Source organism: Gadus morhua, chromosome 22, assembly GCF_902167405.1.
Source record: "Gadus morhua chromosome 22, gadMor3.0, whole genome shotgun sequence".
Classification (NCBI taxonomy): Eukaryota; Metazoa; Chordata; class Actinopteri; order Gadiformes; family Gadidae; genus Gadus; species Gadus morhua.
Window position 1 is genome coordinate 15,914,244 of NC_044069.1, and position 19,015 is coordinate 15,933,258.

General features: G+C 41.9%; 3 protein-coding genes across 6 annotated transcripts; 1 reads left to right on the forward strand and 2 right to left on the reverse strand.

The window, feature by feature from the left end:
* Positions 1–4,788: 4,788 nt before the first annotated feature.
* tra2a (transformer 2 alpha homolog) lies at positions 4,789–9,653 on the reverse strand. 4 transcript variants are annotated; one of them, XM_030347303.1, is made up of 9 exons: positions 9,496–9,653; positions 8,154–8,287; positions 7,630–7,777; positions 7,267–7,314; positions 6,643–6,831; positions 6,320–6,435; positions 5,937–6,203; positions 5,733–5,803; positions 4,789–5,566 (listed from the first exon to the last, which is right to left on the reverse strand). In XM_030347303.1, the coding sequence occupies exons 1-9, from the start codon at positions 9,529–9,531 to the stop codon at positions 5,556–5,558; spliced, it is 1,020 nt and encodes a 339-aa protein (XP_030203163.1). In that variant the 5' UTR covers positions 9,532–9,653; the 3' UTR covers positions 4,789–5,555. The 4 variants fall into 4 exon arrangements, with proteins under 4 accessions (XP_030203163.1, XP_030203162.1, XP_030203165.1 ...); XM_030347302.1 differs by having other exon boundaries at positions 8,154–8,290; XM_030347305.1 differs by lacking the exon at positions 4,789–5,566 and having other exon boundaries at positions 5,725–5,803.
* Positions 9,654–10,202: 549 nt separating this feature from the next.
* On the reverse strand, positions 10,203–14,338 carry ccdc126 (coiled-coil domain containing 126). Its single transcript, XM_030347597.1, has 3 exons — positions 13,968–14,338; positions 12,295–12,864; positions 10,203–11,733 (listed from the first exon to the last, which is right to left on the reverse strand). Exons 2-3 carry the CDS (start codon positions 12,530–12,532, stop codon positions 11,441–11,443), a joined length of 531 nt encoding a protein of 176 aa, XP_030203457.1. The 5' UTR covers positions 12,533–12,864; positions 13,968–14,338; the 3' UTR covers positions 10,203–11,440.
* A 487-nt stretch (positions 14,339–14,825) lies between these two features.
* fam221a (family with sequence similarity 221 member A) lies at positions 14,826–19,015 on the forward strand. The gene is made up of 7 exons (XM_030347274.1): positions 14,826–14,964; positions 15,118–15,294; positions 15,483–15,673; positions 16,008–16,081; positions 16,710–16,845; positions 17,183–17,259; positions 18,816–19,015. The coding sequence occupies exons 1-7, from the start codon at positions 14,900–14,902 to the stop codon at positions 18,960–18,962; spliced, it is 867 nt and encodes a 288-aa protein (XP_030203134.1). The 5' UTR covers positions 14,826–14,899; the 3' UTR covers positions 18,963–19,015.

Consider the following 19,015-nt stretch of genomic DNA (forward strand, 5'->3'; position numbering starts at 1 on the left):
GGGCGTTGCACTGATGGTACAAGAGGACGGGGGTGGTGCCATTCATAAATGATAGTGCATGATTTTGCAAAAAATTATGTCATTATACACACATTTCGTATTAATTTGGCTATGCTATGATGGAGGAAAGTTCTTCCTCAGTTCTCGACCACGCATTGTATGAATTACACGCAGGCCTACATACTATTCAAATGGCGTCCATCTTTCTCCGAAAATTTGGGGTGGGTATCTTAACCCATTTAATGTATACAAAACCCAATCAATCATGAATATGGCCCACATTATCATGAAAACGAGGGGGATGTTGTTGTATATATAAGTCATGGCCATGTTGGCTTCATGCATATGTTGAGCCATTTCCTCTACACCTCCGGCATTGGTCCGCATCTGCGCTGGAGAAGGGAGGGGTCTTCTTCTAAAAAAGGGAAGTTCCCAAAGCGTCATATGTGTAGCCCCATTCAATCAATTGTGTAACACACGTTTTGGGTATTGCACAATCGTTGATAAGACCCTTCATAAATCACAGTTAAAAGGCCGAAAGGTTAGCCATAGGTCACCACATAGAGAGTAATCAGAATGACATTGATTATCAGTTTATCCGCACCTCGATTAGCTGAAGGCCAACTGTCATGGCGTAAACAGCTTTTAAACAACAGAGCCACATTGAAGTCATTTGATGGAAACGGCTGCTTTTAAACATGGTAAACAAAAAAATCCATGGAATTCTGATAAGTGGAGTTTCAGTTTAGAAGGTGCAATTATCAAGTTTATTTATTACCCTGATGTAAAATGCCTGTCAACTCAAAACCCTTATTTCAGAAAAAGCTGATTTCAACAATGTTGTAGAACATGGGATTAAATGTAGGTTAATGTAGGCCATATGCTATGCCAATGTGCCATAGGTTAAAACTACCTATTATATCAATAATGGTCAAGTTATACTCAAATATTGTGTAAAAGAGGGCCTAACTCCTATCTGCTATGGACGCTTTGCATCTTCTTTCCATACATCTTATTTCACATCTAATGTAGGCCTATAGGCCTAAAATAACTAGAGATTGTTACTTTTAGAGGAGTGACAAAGAGAGCTCTTATGATATTTGGTAAAAGCACCCCTTTTCACATATATAATGTTCAGAAATTTGAACACGTGGATGAGAAATACAATTTGGTTAAGCAAGGCCTTCTCTTGTGGCAGAGAAGGGGCCATAGTCATAGTAGGTTACTCATTTGCTGTAAAACAAACACACAGTGGATGTCTATTGGTTGGGTAAACTGGCCAATCACGGCTCAGACTCTTCCTGCAGCTGTTGGCTGGCTTCCGCTGCGTGCTCGCTCATTGGCTCTCTGGCGCTGGGATTCTATATGAATCAGGGCGGGAACTATGCGTTATTCTGCCTGCTTTATCAGTTTGGATTTGGATCAGTCCATTACCATATAAAGGGAAGAGAATTTTAGCATGATGAAAATAGAGAATTGGCTAAGGGTTCAAATGAGGGCTGTATTGTGTTCAGAAATTGATTACAAAAGAACAATACTTGCAAAAAATATGTTTTTTGTAAGATTTCGTTTATATATATTTTTTTAAACAAATATCTTATATATATTTTATTATCTTAGTATTAAATGCATACATATAGGCCTATGCATCTAAGGTTAGGGCTATAACTTTCTGTCTGAAAATGTTTGGTGTACCTAGGCCATAGGCCTATTGATAACTACAATAGCAAAATAATGCAAATATTAAATATACGATTCACGTCCTACCATGACCTATGCGAATTATTAGGAAATAGTTATTTCACAATAACGATCTCCATGGAAAGGGTTATAACGAAAAGCAAAAATGTAGCTCTCTAAAATCCTAATTGTTATCATGATTTTCTGCTACATGTTTGAAATGGGAAATGGATTATTGCTGTGTTAAACAAAAGAACGGATGCATGCGGACCACTTTTAACGTAGGTAGGCTGCAGTCTGTATTGCAGGCAGGAGTGAATGTATCGCTGAGGAATGTACAGAACACCCCCCGCCCCAATGCTCAGCTCTCTGCTATGGACCAATTCCATAGGGAGATAAAGTTTCGGACAACTCTATAAGTAGAATGTAGAATGTATTTTTGCGGTGCAGCCTATAGCCTATGAATTTAAGAGCCATTAACTCAATCGACATGATCCAACGCGATCAAAGCAGGAATGTTTGATGAGGAAGGTGTTAATATCCTTTAGATTACAAGACCTCTGTAGCCAAAGTTTCTCTCGCTTTGGCACCGCTCCAAGGTATAGATAGGCTCCGTCGAAAAGCGCAAGTCTGTCTTATCTATAGGCTATAGCTATGTCGGCTCAGTTGAATCAAGGGATTCGATGATCCGGTGAGATGACTTTATTTGTTGATGTTTTGTTCGTTCGCTCATGTGTATCTGGCGAATCCCCGTGTTAATGTCTTGCCGTTAGTTTCCCTGAGAGCTTGGTCAGGATGTATGGAACATGGCAGCCTGGTGGTGTGCGCCATGTTGAGGACATTTCTCTGAGTCTGGGACTCACAGGGAACTTGGATGTGTGGGTTTCGTTTCCAATGCAACAGTTTATCGTGCAAAAAAGAATGTGTTATGTTTGCATTAAATTGTACTTTTTATACACATTGGTCTTGAATATGGATAACGGTTCACAAGGCTTTTTTTTTCCACATGGTATGTCAGCCCTCATCTCATTAGAAAATGGCGGTTTAATGCCCCCAAAAGCTCATCCCATCTAGTTCTGCTAGGAGAAGTGATCACTGGCCATGAAAGGAAAAGAGCAAGAACATAGCATTTTCATTATTATTTTGATACAATATTAATATAAACTCATGTTTGAAGTAGCCTAATCTATAGCTTATATTTATAGTGTTTTTGTAGTTCAGGGATCCAAAACAAAAACCTTTCTTTAGAATAAATCTTTAGGCCTACTCAGTTAAAACCAATCAAAGAAGCCAATGTGTATTCTGAAAATGGAGGTTATTTTTATACATAAATTCTGAATACATTAAAAGTTAATTTCATTGTTAACTCATCTTATGTTATGTCTTCTAATGGTTTGAATTATACACTTGTGTTATGTTGAAACAATAACTGATTTTCAAAGTTTAAAATAGAATAGGCCCAGATTTCAGTTTGATTACAAGCATTGAACATTTTTCTAATCATCTCAATCTTAAACTTAAACGTTTGTGTTTTTTGGAAATATTGGTTATTAACACCTCACCCCAAAGAACTGGGAAATATGTTTCTGTAACAATTTCTAACTATCAACTCACTTGTTTAGTATTTAGATCAAATCCTGTTGATTTCAGCAGTTATCATCAGAACGAAGGCTCCAGAAGTTTTTTCGTAGATAATCTGAGCTAACCTAGTTCTTGAAATAACATTTAACACCAATAAGGCATGAGCCTCTGGTTAACATTTCTTTTTATTATAGGCCTAAATCACTTAATTAAAATATTATCGGTGGAGTTAACAAAACAGCAAGTGTTTACTGCTCTCTCTTACGGATATGTGAAAGAAAAGGGGATTGGTGTTCTACATGTAGCCTATGAGATAATGAATAACTATCAGCCATTAAACTAGGTGGTCTGGTTATTGGGTTACAGTCATCTAACTAGCTAGGTTGATTGCAGATGGGAATAGGAGCCACAGGTTCAAATTAAAGCTGTGGCTACCTTTGTGTTTGATTATATTATATTAGCTTCTTATTGCTTTACTTTTCCATTCACAATTGGGGGATGTCCGAGAAGCAACCCTGACTGAAATGAGCTCAAGGTGATGACTTCCCTACCATTATAAAGATAACATATGTATCTAACCGTAAGCCCAAGTTAACCATGTGCAATATGTTCTATAGACTGGACCCAAGAGGGTCGTATTGCCATGATCCATTAATTAATATTCTGCACAACTCTAGAGTGCACCTGTTGCCTACAACACTTATAGCGAAAGTTCAAAGCAACACAATGATGTGGAGAAGAGAAAACCTAATTATTCATACATTGCTGCCCTTGTGAAATTCTTAAAAATCCAGATTTAATATTGATTCCAGAGTATTAGGTTATGGTAACATGATAGTTCATAGCATAACCAAGCCCATGGTATTCACCTCTCTTGCCTATGATTCCTCTTGTGTCAGAACAAGCATGAAGGAGTATTCTCAGAGGGATGCCACTAGTCGCCAGGCATCAAGCGGAACTTCAACGCTAGAGCAGATCAGTACTTGTCTTATAATCATTTTGTTTTACCATCATGAGTCTCTTTGGAGTTTGTTAGTTTGTGTTAATCTGAAGTCAATCGACTGAATTTACCCATCCCCTAATATAATAACGGTTTACTGCTGGAAAAGCTAATGTCAAGAGGCTTTTAGATTCATGCAAATGTCTTGTAATCAGTCATTTGAAATGATTCACAGGAGATTTAACTCTAACATAATCTGCTCGGGAGAACAAAATATTGGAATTTGTGAAGATCTTTCTCTCAAAACACCCTGGGTGTCCTGGGAAATAATCATAAAGATATTGATTGAATGCATGCCTATGATTTCACGTTATTATGGTAGTATGTCACCAAATATGCAAATCTGTTCATTATGAATGTGACTAAAAATCTGAAATAAAACCTGATTCAACCAGAGTATGCACGAGTTTGACCCTCATGAGTGTCTGTACTAGGTTCCGAAGTTATTACCCATTACCAACATAACGGACGTTCAATAGAAGAGATTGCGAGAAAAAAAAAAAAAAAAAAAATCTACTGGCAAGAAGTAAACCGAAATCCATTAGTGGGCTTTTATAAACAAATCTTAATGCCAGATTTCACCCATGCAATTGTTCTCAGTGCCAAAAAAAAAGAAAAGAAATCTACTGATGTTCCTGAAGCAATAACAAGTTTGTATAGTGCTTTACAAGCACTATACAAACCATACCAAGAAAATGTTAACTGATGTGATCAACTTCAAATGTAGAAAATAAAACTTTGAATTTTAAATGCATCTTCAAGCTTGTCCGCTCAGCTCACACTCATTCATTCATTGTTTAACACCCCCCCCCCCCATCCCAAGAAAGGCCTGGTTCCAAAATATTAATTCAGAAACATGTTTTTCAATTTGAGTTTTCTATTTTCTTACAAATAAACAGTTAAATATAATGCATACAAAAAACAAGGGAGGTCCTTGAACGTTGACTTAAAATAAAAAAAAGGGAAAAAAGAACCCGTCAAAGCGTACACAGGAAAATTTGTCTTGCCAGCTTCTCAACTTGCATTGTACAGGTAACAAAGCTGCCACCAGACACTGTTTAAAACTGCTGACCAACAAATGTTGACATTTACTAACATTAAGTGAGTTATCGTATGACTTTTCAAAATGCTTAATCCAATATTGATTATTATTAACCATCTCCCAACCAACACAATAGAACAAGAATGATACTATCTAAGAAAACAAACTGCTTCGAAAGAATTAAACCTAACAAATCATCAAATCTTAAAAAACGGCCAGGAAGAACGGGAGTCTGAATGTTGATGAGGCCATTTAATATCGTCCTGTTGAGAGGAAGTAGTGAGAGAAGGAGAGAGAGAGAGAGAGAAAGAACATTAGTACAAGCCTTACGCCAATACATGATATCTAAATATAGTCTGCTGGTATCCATGTCAGCGCTAGTGTTAACAAACCACCATGGGCGCAGAGATGTTGTGCGTCTTCACTTACGAGGGCTGTATGAGCGGGAGCGAGAGCGGGACCTGTATCGGCTGTAGTAGGGAGACGGAGAGCGCCGGCGACTGTTGACACAAAACGCACAACAAAAACGGCCGTTAAACATCCATCCAGCCTACCCCACAATCCATCGCTAGCGTAACCAATAGAGGGGCCGTTCATGTGGAGGGTGCATCTCCTGGTGCTGCAAGCGCTCACCTGCACCTGGAGTCATACTCGTCATATCGGTCGTAGCCTCGGTCGTTTCCTCGATCGTTGCCCCTGTCGTTCCCTCGGTCGTAACCGCGGTCACAGCCTCGGTCGTAGCTTCTGTCGTAGCCGCGGTCTGAGTCCCTCCCCCTGCGGCCCCCACCGCTGTGGCCTCCGCCACTATGGCTTCTGCCTCCGCCTCCGCCGCCACCGCCGCCGCCGCCTTCGCCACCCCCACCACCGCCGCCGCCACTGCCACCACTGCCGCCGCCGTTGCTAAAGGAGCGGGAACACACAAACGCAAGGTTCAACTTCCACACAAAATGGGATCCCTGCTGAAAAAAACCCCGGGGTTTGCAAATGGTCAACGTCAAGACATCTGCAGTGCTTACTGTGTCGGGCGACCCATGTAGATTCCAGGCGTCGGGGTGTGCGCTCGCTTGGTGATGGAATAATCCACGCGGATGCGTCTCCCATCCAGTTCCATACCGTTGGCTCGCTCGATCGCCTAGGGAACACAAGAAGGATGGATTTCTTACTTAATTAGGCATTAATAAAAAAACAAAATACCCAAGTCACATATTACACTGAGGCCACCTCATTTGTAAGGCCCAAGTTGCTACGATGCTGACACCTAGTGTTGTGTGTGAAGAAGCACAAGCATTAACCCAAACTGAGAATGCATCCGCAGTGAATGCAGTGAACACAAACATACCTCTTTGGAATCGTCGATTCTCTCGTAGTAAACGAAGGCGAAGCCGCGGGAGCGTCCGGTCCGCTGGTCGTACACCACATTGACCCCCGCCAGGGGGCCGTAGCGGGAGAACACCTCCCGGAGGTCACGCTCCGTGGTGTACAGGCTCAGGCCAAACACCCCGAGACACGTGTTCGGGTCAGGGTTCGCCTGTTTGGAGGGCACAGAGGAAAGGTCAGTGTCTTCCTGGTTCTCGCCCTTATCAAGACCTGGAATCGAGTCCATAAAAATACATTTCTAGCAACACATGGGTGGATATAACCTATGCATGTGCATTGAGAATATCCCCGCCACCATTTTGAGGTCAGTTAAATCTATTATCATTTAAATAAAAAAAATCTAATATTGTGGCAAGGACAATGAAGGTCCCACATTTTATCACCAGTTTTTATAACCCATTTTCCATGTTTAAAAACAATGCGGGTAAAATACAAATATACAGTGAAAGAAATATGCCGTTTTGAAGACATTGCTTCAAAATAAAAGTTTCTTTAACATGAGAATACATTTCTACCTCCCTGGATATTAGTTTCCAGCCTTGTGAGGAATGTAATTAACGGTACGCATTTGAGAATACCAACGTACCCTAACACCATCGCCATGATTGCTGGATTCTTTTCGTGCGTCATGGCTCTGTTGACACAATCGAAGGGAATTGGTTATTCAAAAGGGGTTATTAAAGATCACATCCAACCATTTCCCCACGACACTGACGCAAGCCCCCTAGAAGAAAAAAAAGTGCTCTATGGAAATAGTCCCAAAACTAATATTTATTTTACCCTGCAGCATATTATGTTATAAACAGTCAACATGTAGCATTACTCAATAGTCAGAATTTTTTTGTGAAATTGTCAGTCGTAGACCAACCGAGAGCACCTCCATAAAAAGACGAACATGCTAGACGGGCGGAGGCAGGTCTACTTTTAACTGCTACATGGGTCCACTCACTCGGCTGCCGGTGTGGTGTCGCCGGCCGGACGTGGGGGAGTGGCTCTGGCTCTTCCTGCGGCGGTACTCCGCGCTGTAGGAGCGGGACCTCTTGGCCCGGTGGGAGGGCGAGCGTGAGCGGCTGTGGCGCCGGTGGCGAGAGTGAGACCTGGGAGAGGTTGGCAGAGGAGAAGGAGGGGATGGCGTTAGGGGCAGTCAGGCAGACAAACAAAGAAGGACTCGATTTAGTTTAATCCCTGTAAATGTGCCAGATGGCAAACTCATTTCAACTATAGTCCTTGGGCCATCCAGTTCATCCAAGCAACATACAATAGAAAATACTTCCTACAAAAGAATTATAGAGAGCAAATCCTAAATGTTCCTTTTTTCCATTTAGTCATTGAATACAGCCACTGCAAATTTTTATAGACATGTTCGCAATGATTCAATTGAGGCTATGCCGTTAACGATCCATCCCCCTCAACCCTACTAGTTCCCATGTGTACATAATTGAAGTAATGGGTTGGTGGATGAAGGTGGCTTACCTGGACTTTGAGCGGGAACGGGACCGAGATTCGGAGCGCTTGGAGGCTCGGGACGGACTCGGGGAGTGAGACCGGCTCTCCGACTTGACCCGAGCAGGACTCCGGGGGTCCGACTTGGATGGGGAGCGTGACTCCTGCTGCCACAGGAGCATATTAACAACTCTCTTATGGAAAAATACAACATGCAACCTCATACGAGAGTACTAACGCTTCACAAAGCGCCTTAAAATGTACACCAATTCTATACTGTGGAGGAAAGGGTTAGTACTCTACTGTGAGCATTTATATTTGCTTTATAATGCAATGGATTTCCCTTTGCTACAAAGTAAAGAAATAATACAGCCAAGTCTATGGATTCCGTGTCCACCTGAGCCATTAAGGGAAAACTAATGTTAACATGCATTGGCTTAGTATAGAAGAAAAAGGGTTTTATGGTAAAGAAAATATATTTGGAACATACATTTCACATTTACTTAACCTAGGGACATATTCATTCTTCCAGACTGGTTAAACGCTACTCCTTTCTCTGAGGATTTCTATTGTTCTTCGTTCTTCGTTTTTTCAGTTTTCTCATTTTCTGATTCCGCGTCAGTTTTCCTCTGTTCCCCAAATTGAAACCAGTTTTCACTTTAGCCTGCAAGCGATCCTATTATCTGAAACCATTCTTCCGTCACATTTTCCCCCTTCACACTTCTATGTTCTGCTCTGTAAATGTTTTCATTTTTCATCATTAGCCTTCGTTAATCTTGAATATTTTCTTCCACATTCTTGGATAAAACTCTTCAAATCCTTCACGATCAATAACCTTAGTGAAAAAAGAACATTTAATAATATTTAGATCAGGTGTTTAAAAAGTGTAAACGTCTGAGTAGCTGAAGAAAAAAAAATGCAGGGCAATGAAAGTAATGCAACAATATAAACTCAGGAGGCAAGGTGTTACGTTAGAGTAGAATATACCCAAAACTGAATGATCGGAGACATTTTGTACGGGTATCAGCAAGGCTCATTCAAACTAGCAACGCTGCCATGAAAGCGCTGTGTCAATAAAGTTATATTTCAGGTCCATCTACGTTGAATGCAACGACTCACCCCCACGGTCAATGATAATACAAAATGGATATCACATTTTGTATTACAATTTAAATACACAAGGAAAATCCTATGAAATCGCCGTCGTAGCAAACAGTAGTGCATATAAAACATAACAGGGTAAATATATGAGTAAGTTAGGCCACACGAGCGCTAAACTACATTCTCTCGCGGTTGGTGTGGTTCCTGGAACAGCGAGGAGGGCAGATTGGGTACAGAGAGAAAGCGCGATACATTGTGATCAAACACTTACCCTCTCCTCATAGTTTCCATCCTCAATATCACTCATCTTACTAATATTGTCACCGTTTAATACAGCAGCGAGTTGTTTGGTTGTTGTGCGGGAGTCAATCGGATGTATTAACCGCGACGCTAGGCAGAACAAGATGGCGATAGGGGGCGGTGCTTAAATGTCCTTACTGCAGAAGACACGTCATGGCGTCGTCAAGCGAGTTTAATTTAGTCCGCCTCCTCATCCCATTCGTGCTCCCCAAGTCCCTAAAGGCCCATAATCAAAGTACTGGTGGTACTAGCCTGTACTGCTAGGATTTCGTAGTGGTCCTGGTCCGAAGGTTATAAATTACAACTAAACTTTGTTAATATATAAATATATATTATAACTAATAAATAAATAAATAAATAAATATTTATATAACTATACATACACACACGCGCGCGCGCACGCACGCACACACACACACACACACACACACACACACACACACACACACACACACACACACACACACACACACACACACACACACACACTGGATTGCTATAAATCTACGACAATCTTTAAAAAAAACTGTTTGGAGAAGAATGAAAGACAAAGAGAGGAATTGGAAAGAGCTTGGCGTGGGGTTTAAATGTTTATGATATAGCTTTATTGTGGAAATTCTTATTAAAATAAGTAATAAGTAATATTTGTTATTGCAACATTTTTAGAAACAGACAGCCTTTTCAGAGACAGCTTTTATCTGGTTTATTTCAATGGCAACATTATACAATTTATCCGGCGTCAAAATATCATTTGATTTCACTGTCAAATGCTCCCTGTTTAATAAAGCAAATTCATGAATGTCAATGTGTACTCAGGCTTGACTGTCTGGAAACTCCCCATTCAGTGAAATTAGTCGGGCACCATTTTATGAAAATTATTATTGCAGAGCCTTAAGACATTTATTTATTCTTAACGGTGTGCTAGGATAGATACATTGTTACATTTGTAGCCAGTAGCTAAGAAAAGACAACTTGCTGGTAAAGGATGCTTCAGTTCCATCACCAACACAGAGGAACTCAAGTCAATGTGGAGTTATAGTTAAGAACAAGAGGTACAACCTTTCGGTATTGCTGATCAACAGTTAAACTATTTCATACGCGTTACTATTTTAAGGAAATTGCTGAAGAGTCACAGTGAAAGATGAGCCCTGAACAAATAGCAACATTTCATTAAGTAAACAGCATTACAGGGCTAAACATTGAGCTAAGGTCTCATTTAATCTACTCCACATTGGAACCCATCCATTCCGAAAGCAGTGGCGTTATGATATGGTTATTATTACATTTGTGTTACAGCCCTCACACTCATAGTCATTCATCTGGGGGGAAACCAACACCCTTCCACATACCTCAAACCATCGCAGCCAGTGTAAAAGTACACTATAAAACCAAACTACTATGGAGTGCAAATAACAATCTTTGGATTATCTCTTTCAGCTCTACTATACGGCAAAAGTTATCCATACAATACGTTTACAAAAAGATAAATCTTCTGTATAATAATTATCTTGTGAACCAGCTCTTCCCAGTGACCGGAGTCTAATTCAGCATTCGGATATACAGTTACGCAGTTATTGCAAATGATGCAAGACAGCAAAAGCATTCTTAGTCATTGCTATGGTGCCACGCCAACTTGTCGAAACTTTCAGTTCCTCCTTATCATTTCAAACACCCCCACCCCCAACCCCTCAACTGTCAAAATGTAATCCACGGGGACAGCAACCAAGTACAGCCAGCTGAACTCATGAAAATGGTTTCTGTTCCTCTCCTGTTGAACCAATACCAATAAATACCAGCGGGAGAAAGAACCCAGGAGTTACAATAACTCCCAGCTAGTCTTCTGAATTACATCCCCCTGAGATGATACCAGCGCCCGGCTTTCACCAAGTTGCCTTCAGTCTCTGAGTTGAGTCCAATCAGTGAACCGGAGCCATGAGGTTGGGGGGTCTGAAGCGATCCCTCGGCCTCCTGGCCACGTACGGCTGAGGGGGACGGGGCGTGTGCTTCCGCGGGGGTCTGCCGGCGGCCCCGAGCTTCAGGGCCTTCTGTAGGGCAACGGGAAGGACCACCTGGTGAACTCCGGCGGCCGACGCCGGATGGGAGGCGTTGGCGGCGGAGGCGTTGGCCACCAGGTCTATTTTGCCCTCCAATTTGACCAGCCGCGTCAAGATGTCGTCCAGCAGCACAGCGATGGTCCTCTTCAGATCCGCTGGTTATCAGACACAGACAAGAGAGACGCATTAACGGACTGACTCACAGGAGAGGACGATCCTGTTCCATAGGTAGATCCTCAAGGCTTCCCGCTTCCCAGTGAAATACATAAGAAAGGGCAGTTTACATATCATTGTGTAGCGTGTGAGCTGTTGACGATTAGCTCTGGCGGCCTCGAATGGCCTGACTCAGGTGGATTATACTCTGGGGCTGGGTAAAGCAAACTCTAACCTTACCAATCAATAATCAGTGCTCACAGTTTAAACCATTCATTACCACACACCCGATTCAAACAGCTGCCCGGGATTAAAAAACGTTTTACTCAACGACCGGTGTCCCGGTGATGGAGGAGCGCCGGGCTGCCGCCTAGTGGGCAAGCGGCCGGGTTCAAGGCTCCAAACACGTTTTGGAGTTTGCCCCTGGTTTATCTTTACTTGGCCAATAACCAATGTCAAAATTCGCCAACCTTTGACCAGTTTTCCAGGACGATAAAAGGCCTCTACATAGTAAAACAAACCCAATAAGAGATCCATTTTTTGTAAATAACTTCCCAGCTCACCGTAGCCGGCCATGGAGGTGCCCTGCGGGCCGCCCGGCACCAGCTGGTTCTCCTCCGTCAGCACTTTGACGTAGCGCCGGCTGAGCTCCAGGATCTCCTGCCGCAGCTCGGCGCTGCTCTGGTGGCGCGGCTGCTGCGCCGTGTAGCGCAGCAGCATGAGGCCCCACGCCAGGCCCAACGCCACCAGCAGCGCGCTCAGCTTCTGGGACATGTTCCTCCTGAGGAGCGCACCGAGCATGGTCCTGGGCCGGAGCCGATTCCCCCACTCGGGGGGGGGGGGGGGGGGTTAGTCTTAGAGATGCACGTTTGTGTCTTTTCTTATGGATGCACGTTTTGGTTTTTCCTCGCTTCAAGATGAACGTTTTCTTTAACAAAGTTTGGGGGGGGGGGGGGGGGGGGGGGTGGCAAGGGTGGATGGAGTGCTTGAGGCTTAGGAGGGAGGTCAGAGGTCAGGTCCAGACGGTAGAGGAGGTCTTAGTGGTAGGAGATTGGCCGGAGGGGCTGCTGAGCTTTGAGTCACCAAAGCATTCTGGGTATTCTAGGCCCTTCTCGGCAGACATTGTTGTCCACCTGGAATTTAGAGAGGGAGAGTAGCACTGTTAGAATGTGTTGTTAGCAAGAACAGCCATACACTCCTGATCTATAAATAGATATTAATTAAGTCAAATGTCACCAGAGAGAAAGCTGAAAAACATGACTGAAATACTTCAGACACTTTGATGGAGGATATCGAAGTAGTGCGGCAGACTATCAATTACCCTCTCTCCATCAAACTGTTTAACCTAGAAACCCGATTACCAGTTGAGAGTGAACGACGCCCACTTTGTAACTGCAGGCAGGTGGAGAAAGGCTGGACTTTCTAATGAGGACAAGGCATAGAGAAGCCCTTTTTCAATCACACTTTCATAATCGCACACTTGCGCGCACACCCACACACACACAGCAAATTATCCTGTACAAACAAAACCACACACACAAGCACATGCACAACCTGAAACTAAATGATCATGTATCACTTTTCCTTAGCGACCACCGACTCTATTCAACACTCTCCTGGGGGGTTGTGCTAGGTAACTATCTATTGAGGTCAGAAAAGGGACGCAGAATGAGAGAAATGAATTATGAAAACGAGAATCCATAGATGTCCATCCATACAGACAATTCAGCCTGACTGACAGCTGTCTTTCCAGAATTAGTAATGTCAACCAGTGCCTGTGGGTTTGGATGGATCTGCGTAAAAACAAAACTTTTAATTTTGCCCTTGCTGGGTTTTAATCAATTTAAAATAATGTTAAAATGACCGAATGCCAGAAAATCATGGCATCCATCAGAATTTCCCTAGCAATGTAACGGTTGAATACCATGCACGGTTTTACTTCTTGCAAACTCATAGGCAAAGGCTTTTTAGTAAAACCATGCAGACCTGATACGTAGGTTAAACATTAACAAGGTACATGTGTCAGCGGATGGTGACTGAGTCCGTTTGTTTAGATAGCAGATAAGCAGAAACAATGCATAATTACTGATCACTCAACTAGACTGTGCACACACACATAAATATCTTTGTGTGATATTTACGCTGAGTCCATTCTAAAACATGGTAAACAGGCAATACAAAGATGACACCCACAAACGGTAACTAATGGAGTGAACTGATTATTTGGATAGTTTACCTCAATAACAGTACGCCCAGCCGGGTGAGTTGGACAGTGTAGCATGTACAGGACAGAAAACAGCTGTCTGATATGCACAAAACGATGCTCGTTGTCTGGCAAACTCGGGCGGTTTTTGCTGCCGTTGTAAGGACAATTTCGGACCGGAGGTAACTTGTACCAAATGGATTCCCCTAAGTCATAACTCAATTTTACATTGTCTTGCACTGCGAATCTATAGATGACGGAGCTGACTTTTACCCCATAGACGTTTTACCCAGGCATGACCCACCCCCCGGCAGGAAGTCGTGGGTTAGAACAGATCCTGTACAGCAAAAGTCAGCAGCAGCTTCTAGCCAAAATTGAGTGTATGCGCCTGTGTGCGTGACTGTCATGGTAGCTGTGGACATGCACGTTGTGCGTCAGCAGCTAGGCATTGTGGGAAATGTAGGTCGATACAAACTCTGTGGTATGGAACGTATGACCTCAGTAGGAGGAGAAACTGCACGGGCACAATATACACTTTAATACATTACGCTGTTATCAAAATGATCAGATACCATTACCAAGTGCTATCATATCCATGGTAATCCATACAAACGACTCAATGCTTTATGTTTAATATCAATACAGGATATGATTGACAAAAGAGGTCAAGTGGTTTATTTTCCAACATCAAAACAAAATATCACTGTGTTTGGATACATTTCTATTATTGTTTTCTCAAAGGAAACCAATTATATTGTATTATAGGCTAATATCACAATTGTTGATTATTTCAAGTTTAGCAAAACAAAACATCAGTCTACAACCCCGACAAGGATAAATCAATCGGAGGATCTCAATAAATGGTTAATCACGTCGACGCTAGAGGGCGGGCTAGGACAATAACCATAGCAACGTGGAGTTTGGTAATAAGTGCTTGCTTGCCAAATAGCTCGGTTTTATGAAGAATGGAGAAGATAAAGATTGATAAGAAAGCGTCGCAATCATTGGATAAATATTTGGAATACAGAAGGTCTGATTCAATTGCAACTTTATCGGACGAACTGTATTCTTTATGAAATCTAAATAGCGAACTTTGCACCTGAATATATGCATAGGCCTATTTGCAGGTATCCTATCTTCTACATTGTATGGCTACCCAGTACCAACCCCTACTCTTTTCTAGGATTGTGGGTGATGAGGATGGAGGTACACTATTCACTCAGGCACAATATGAGCAGTACAAGAAGAGGGTCGTTCCTCAGAGGATGAACAACAGACTCTATGTGAGCTTCGGGGTACCAGGAGAAGGACTAGAGTGCAAGCTGGTCGGACCTGAAACTCAATGCTTCTGCTCCCACAGGTACTACTTCATAGCACATGGCTTTGGGTTAGTGTAGTAATAATATGTTGTTGAATACACACACACACACACACACACACACACACACACACACACACACACATACACACACACACACACACACACACGCACATTGCATACACATGCATACCCCTCACCTTCTTTTCTTTGTGTATTATGGGCTCCAGATACAAGCAGCACAGGACAGACTTTGAAGTGCTTTCGTCGGGGGCCCCTCTAGCCCTGCCTTGCCAGGTTAAGGGTTGCCGGTGTACAGCCTACCAATATGTTGCCCTCAGCGGCTCTCAGCCGGCTCGCTGCAGGTGTAAACACAAGGCAGAGGATCACAGTGAGGCCGGCAGACATTTTTGCAACATGTGTAAGAATTACGTTGTACATGGATTTACGTTACATGGATTTGCCTTTGCTTGACAAATTGATGCAAACTTTACATAATGTACGCTCCTGAAAGAAATGCATATTCCATGCATGGTTTATTATCTATTACTAACTAGTATTTAAGTGTTCAATTATATATGTTGTATGTAATTGTAGATAACTTTGTTTCTTATTTTGACCAACTACTTTTATTCTGTAACATCCTGCTGGATATATTTGTGTATATCTATCATCGATCCATCAATATATAAACGTATATTTTAGTACATTACATTTCAAATACTAGTAATTCTCAAATACTTTCCCTTTCCCAGGCGCTTCCTGTTCTGGGTTCCAGAGCCCCTACACCTGTGGTTGTGGCCAACCCAGCTACGCCCACCACACACTGGTGAACACTATACTACACCCACTGAACACTGGTTACCACCATAAGGCCGTGGTGAACACCACCATCACTGTTATTATGCTTGATACTCTGAGTCTAGCATGTTTACTTAGCTCATCTCCATTAGCAGTTAACAAAGTTATTTCATCTCAAAATGAATCCTCCTCTTCTTAGTAAACAATGCATCATTAGCAGCAATGTCATTATTGCAGGTGCTGTATGTACGATTTATGTACTATTATTGAACTGTTATCGTTAGAAATGGCATAAACACATGTTGGCTATCATTGCACTGAGAGAAAATCCATTTTGAGTTGATTGCGCCTGCCTGTGAGCCAATCTCGATTTTTTACCATGACAGGCTCATTTCTGATCAATCAGGGCTTCTCTTTCTCTTGTTCGGGGAATCCCTCTTGCATGTCAATCACAGGTGTGTGAAATGAAGGACTTCACAATGGTGGAGAAACATTGGGAGGGAGGGATCATCTCTCTCTCTCTTCTCTCTCTCTCTCTCTCTCTCTCTCTCTCTCTCTCTCTCTCTCTCTCTCTCTCTCTCTCTCTCTCTCTCCTACACTCTGCCCAGTGGGTCGAGATCCCCTTGTCTTGAAAGGCTCTTGGTTTGGTCCTGCAGGTGGAGACCAGGCAGCAGAGGCTGGCTGAGGGGAAGCCGGTGGGGAGGGATGTTCCCTACAAGGCCATGGGGGGCCTGACAGGCTTCAGTTCTCTGGCTGATGGTTACCTCCGGCTGGATGCCCACCAGGGTCCAGGTGACAGATTATTAGGACCTCAACATGAATTACAGAATAATCGGATTAAGCTTCCTGTAAGGAAGAGCAAAGTTAATTACAGAGTGACGCCTCAGAGAGTAATTTATTGTGTGTGTGTGTGTGTGTGTTTGTGTGTGTGTGTGTGTGTGTGTGTGTGTGTGTGTGTGTGTGTGTGTGTGTGTGTGTGTGTGTGTGTGTGTGTGTGTGTGTGTGTGTGTGTGTGTGTGTGTGTGTGTGTGTGTGTCTCATCTCCTGGTTATTCCTCCTTTTCCTCCCACAATGTTTTAATTATTGTATAATATTATGTTGCATTAATAATGTAAGTTTTCACTATTAGAAAAACCGTCCGCATCAGAGACGAGGAGGGAAGAAGAGGATGACATGTCGTACTTTGAGAGGCGGTACCAGGAGCGGGTAAGTAGCCCGCCCTTCTCTTAGATTTCAGATAACGTCACTAGAGGGCAGCATAGAGCAAGGGGAGCGAATACTGGACCAAAAAGCACGCACAGTATTTTTATCTAACTCTAACAATCATTCATACACATGAGATATAGGCCTATATATATATTTATTATGTATGTATATATATATATATATATATATATATATATATATATATATATATATATATAATGTATGGGTATTGCCAGGTACAACATCAATTCCGATTCTTTATGTCTTGATTCGATCCAACATCGATTCGATTCGATTCGATAATACAAAAATGACAAAAATACCTAAATATTATTTAGAATTAACCATTTCAAAATAAATTAACCATTTCATTGTGCTTTAATTAGCAAAAAGGGAACACAACGTTGCATAGTATTTGAATACAACATTGTATTGTATTGTTCCTGAGCTAATCTTGCAGCATAAAAGTAACAATCATAATATGAAAAATGAAAAAGTGCATTTAAATTTAGGCATACTCGGTTCTAGATTACAATGACAATTACAATTCTTCTTTATATTTATTTTTTTGGAAATAATTGCTAAAAAATATTTTTACCCAGCCCATATATTATATATTTGTATATATATCTATATATTTTTTTTTTTTCATGCAAGTATTACACACACACACAGCGGGGTCAACCATGCACGGCGACAAGCAGCTGGTCTGAAGCAGGTAGGGTTAGGTGTCTTGCTCAGGGACAGCCCTAGAATCGGCTAGGCGGAAGTGAGGATCAAACTGTCAACCTTCTGGTTGCAGGTCAACAACCGTATCTTCTGAGCTAAGCCAAACTTTATGGCATTTTCCTATTTATGTATTATATGCATTATTTATTACTTTTTTTCATATATTAAACTTTGCTCTTCCTTGCAGGAAGCATAATAAGATTATTGATTTGCTCTTAAACCATGGCTTCAGCTCCTAAAATAATAGTTAATTGAAGCTTGAAAACGGTCAAAAGCTGCACTTTAAATTGATGACTTTGCAATGGGTTTATTGCATATGAAGTTATCCGATTCACTTTGTAAGGCCCAGCAACTCAACCATATGTATCTCAGTAGGCCTCTGCTAGGCCTACTCCATCCAATGCTCTTAAAAAGTACTCAATGGACAGAATGGTCTCTGAGGAACTGTAATTTATTTATCTGTCTTTTGTTTTGCTCTTAACCCTCATCATTCAAAAGGGACAAATCCACATAGATTGCAGTGCACATTGCACCTCACTAGAGAATGCAGCCCCACTGGCATGGAGATGATTTTGCAATGATAGTCAAAGATAGTTTTACCATCGAAAATCTTTGGCATGAAAGTGTTATCAAAGCTATGAGTTCGAAAACAGTCAAAATAGATTCCAAATCAAGCAGGATATCACATATTGCTCAATATTGCCATAGTATAATAGCCTATTTAATAATAGCTGCATGTTGTCGTCTTTATGTTTGAAGAAGCATCAATGTGTGGAAATGAAAATACACATTCTCATACCAAATGTAAACATTTGTGTCTGTTTCAGTTGAAGGCTGACAAAATATCCAAAGGTCTGAGGATCAAAGATGTGCGTCAAACATCTAGAATTACGGTCAGCACGGGACACAAAGATGACCATGGCCCAGCTGACCTCCATTCAAACATCAAGCAGACTAATGGCTGTGGGCATTAACATTTACCATGTCAAACTGGTCACAGCCTTGGAAATAAATTAAGATCAAAACA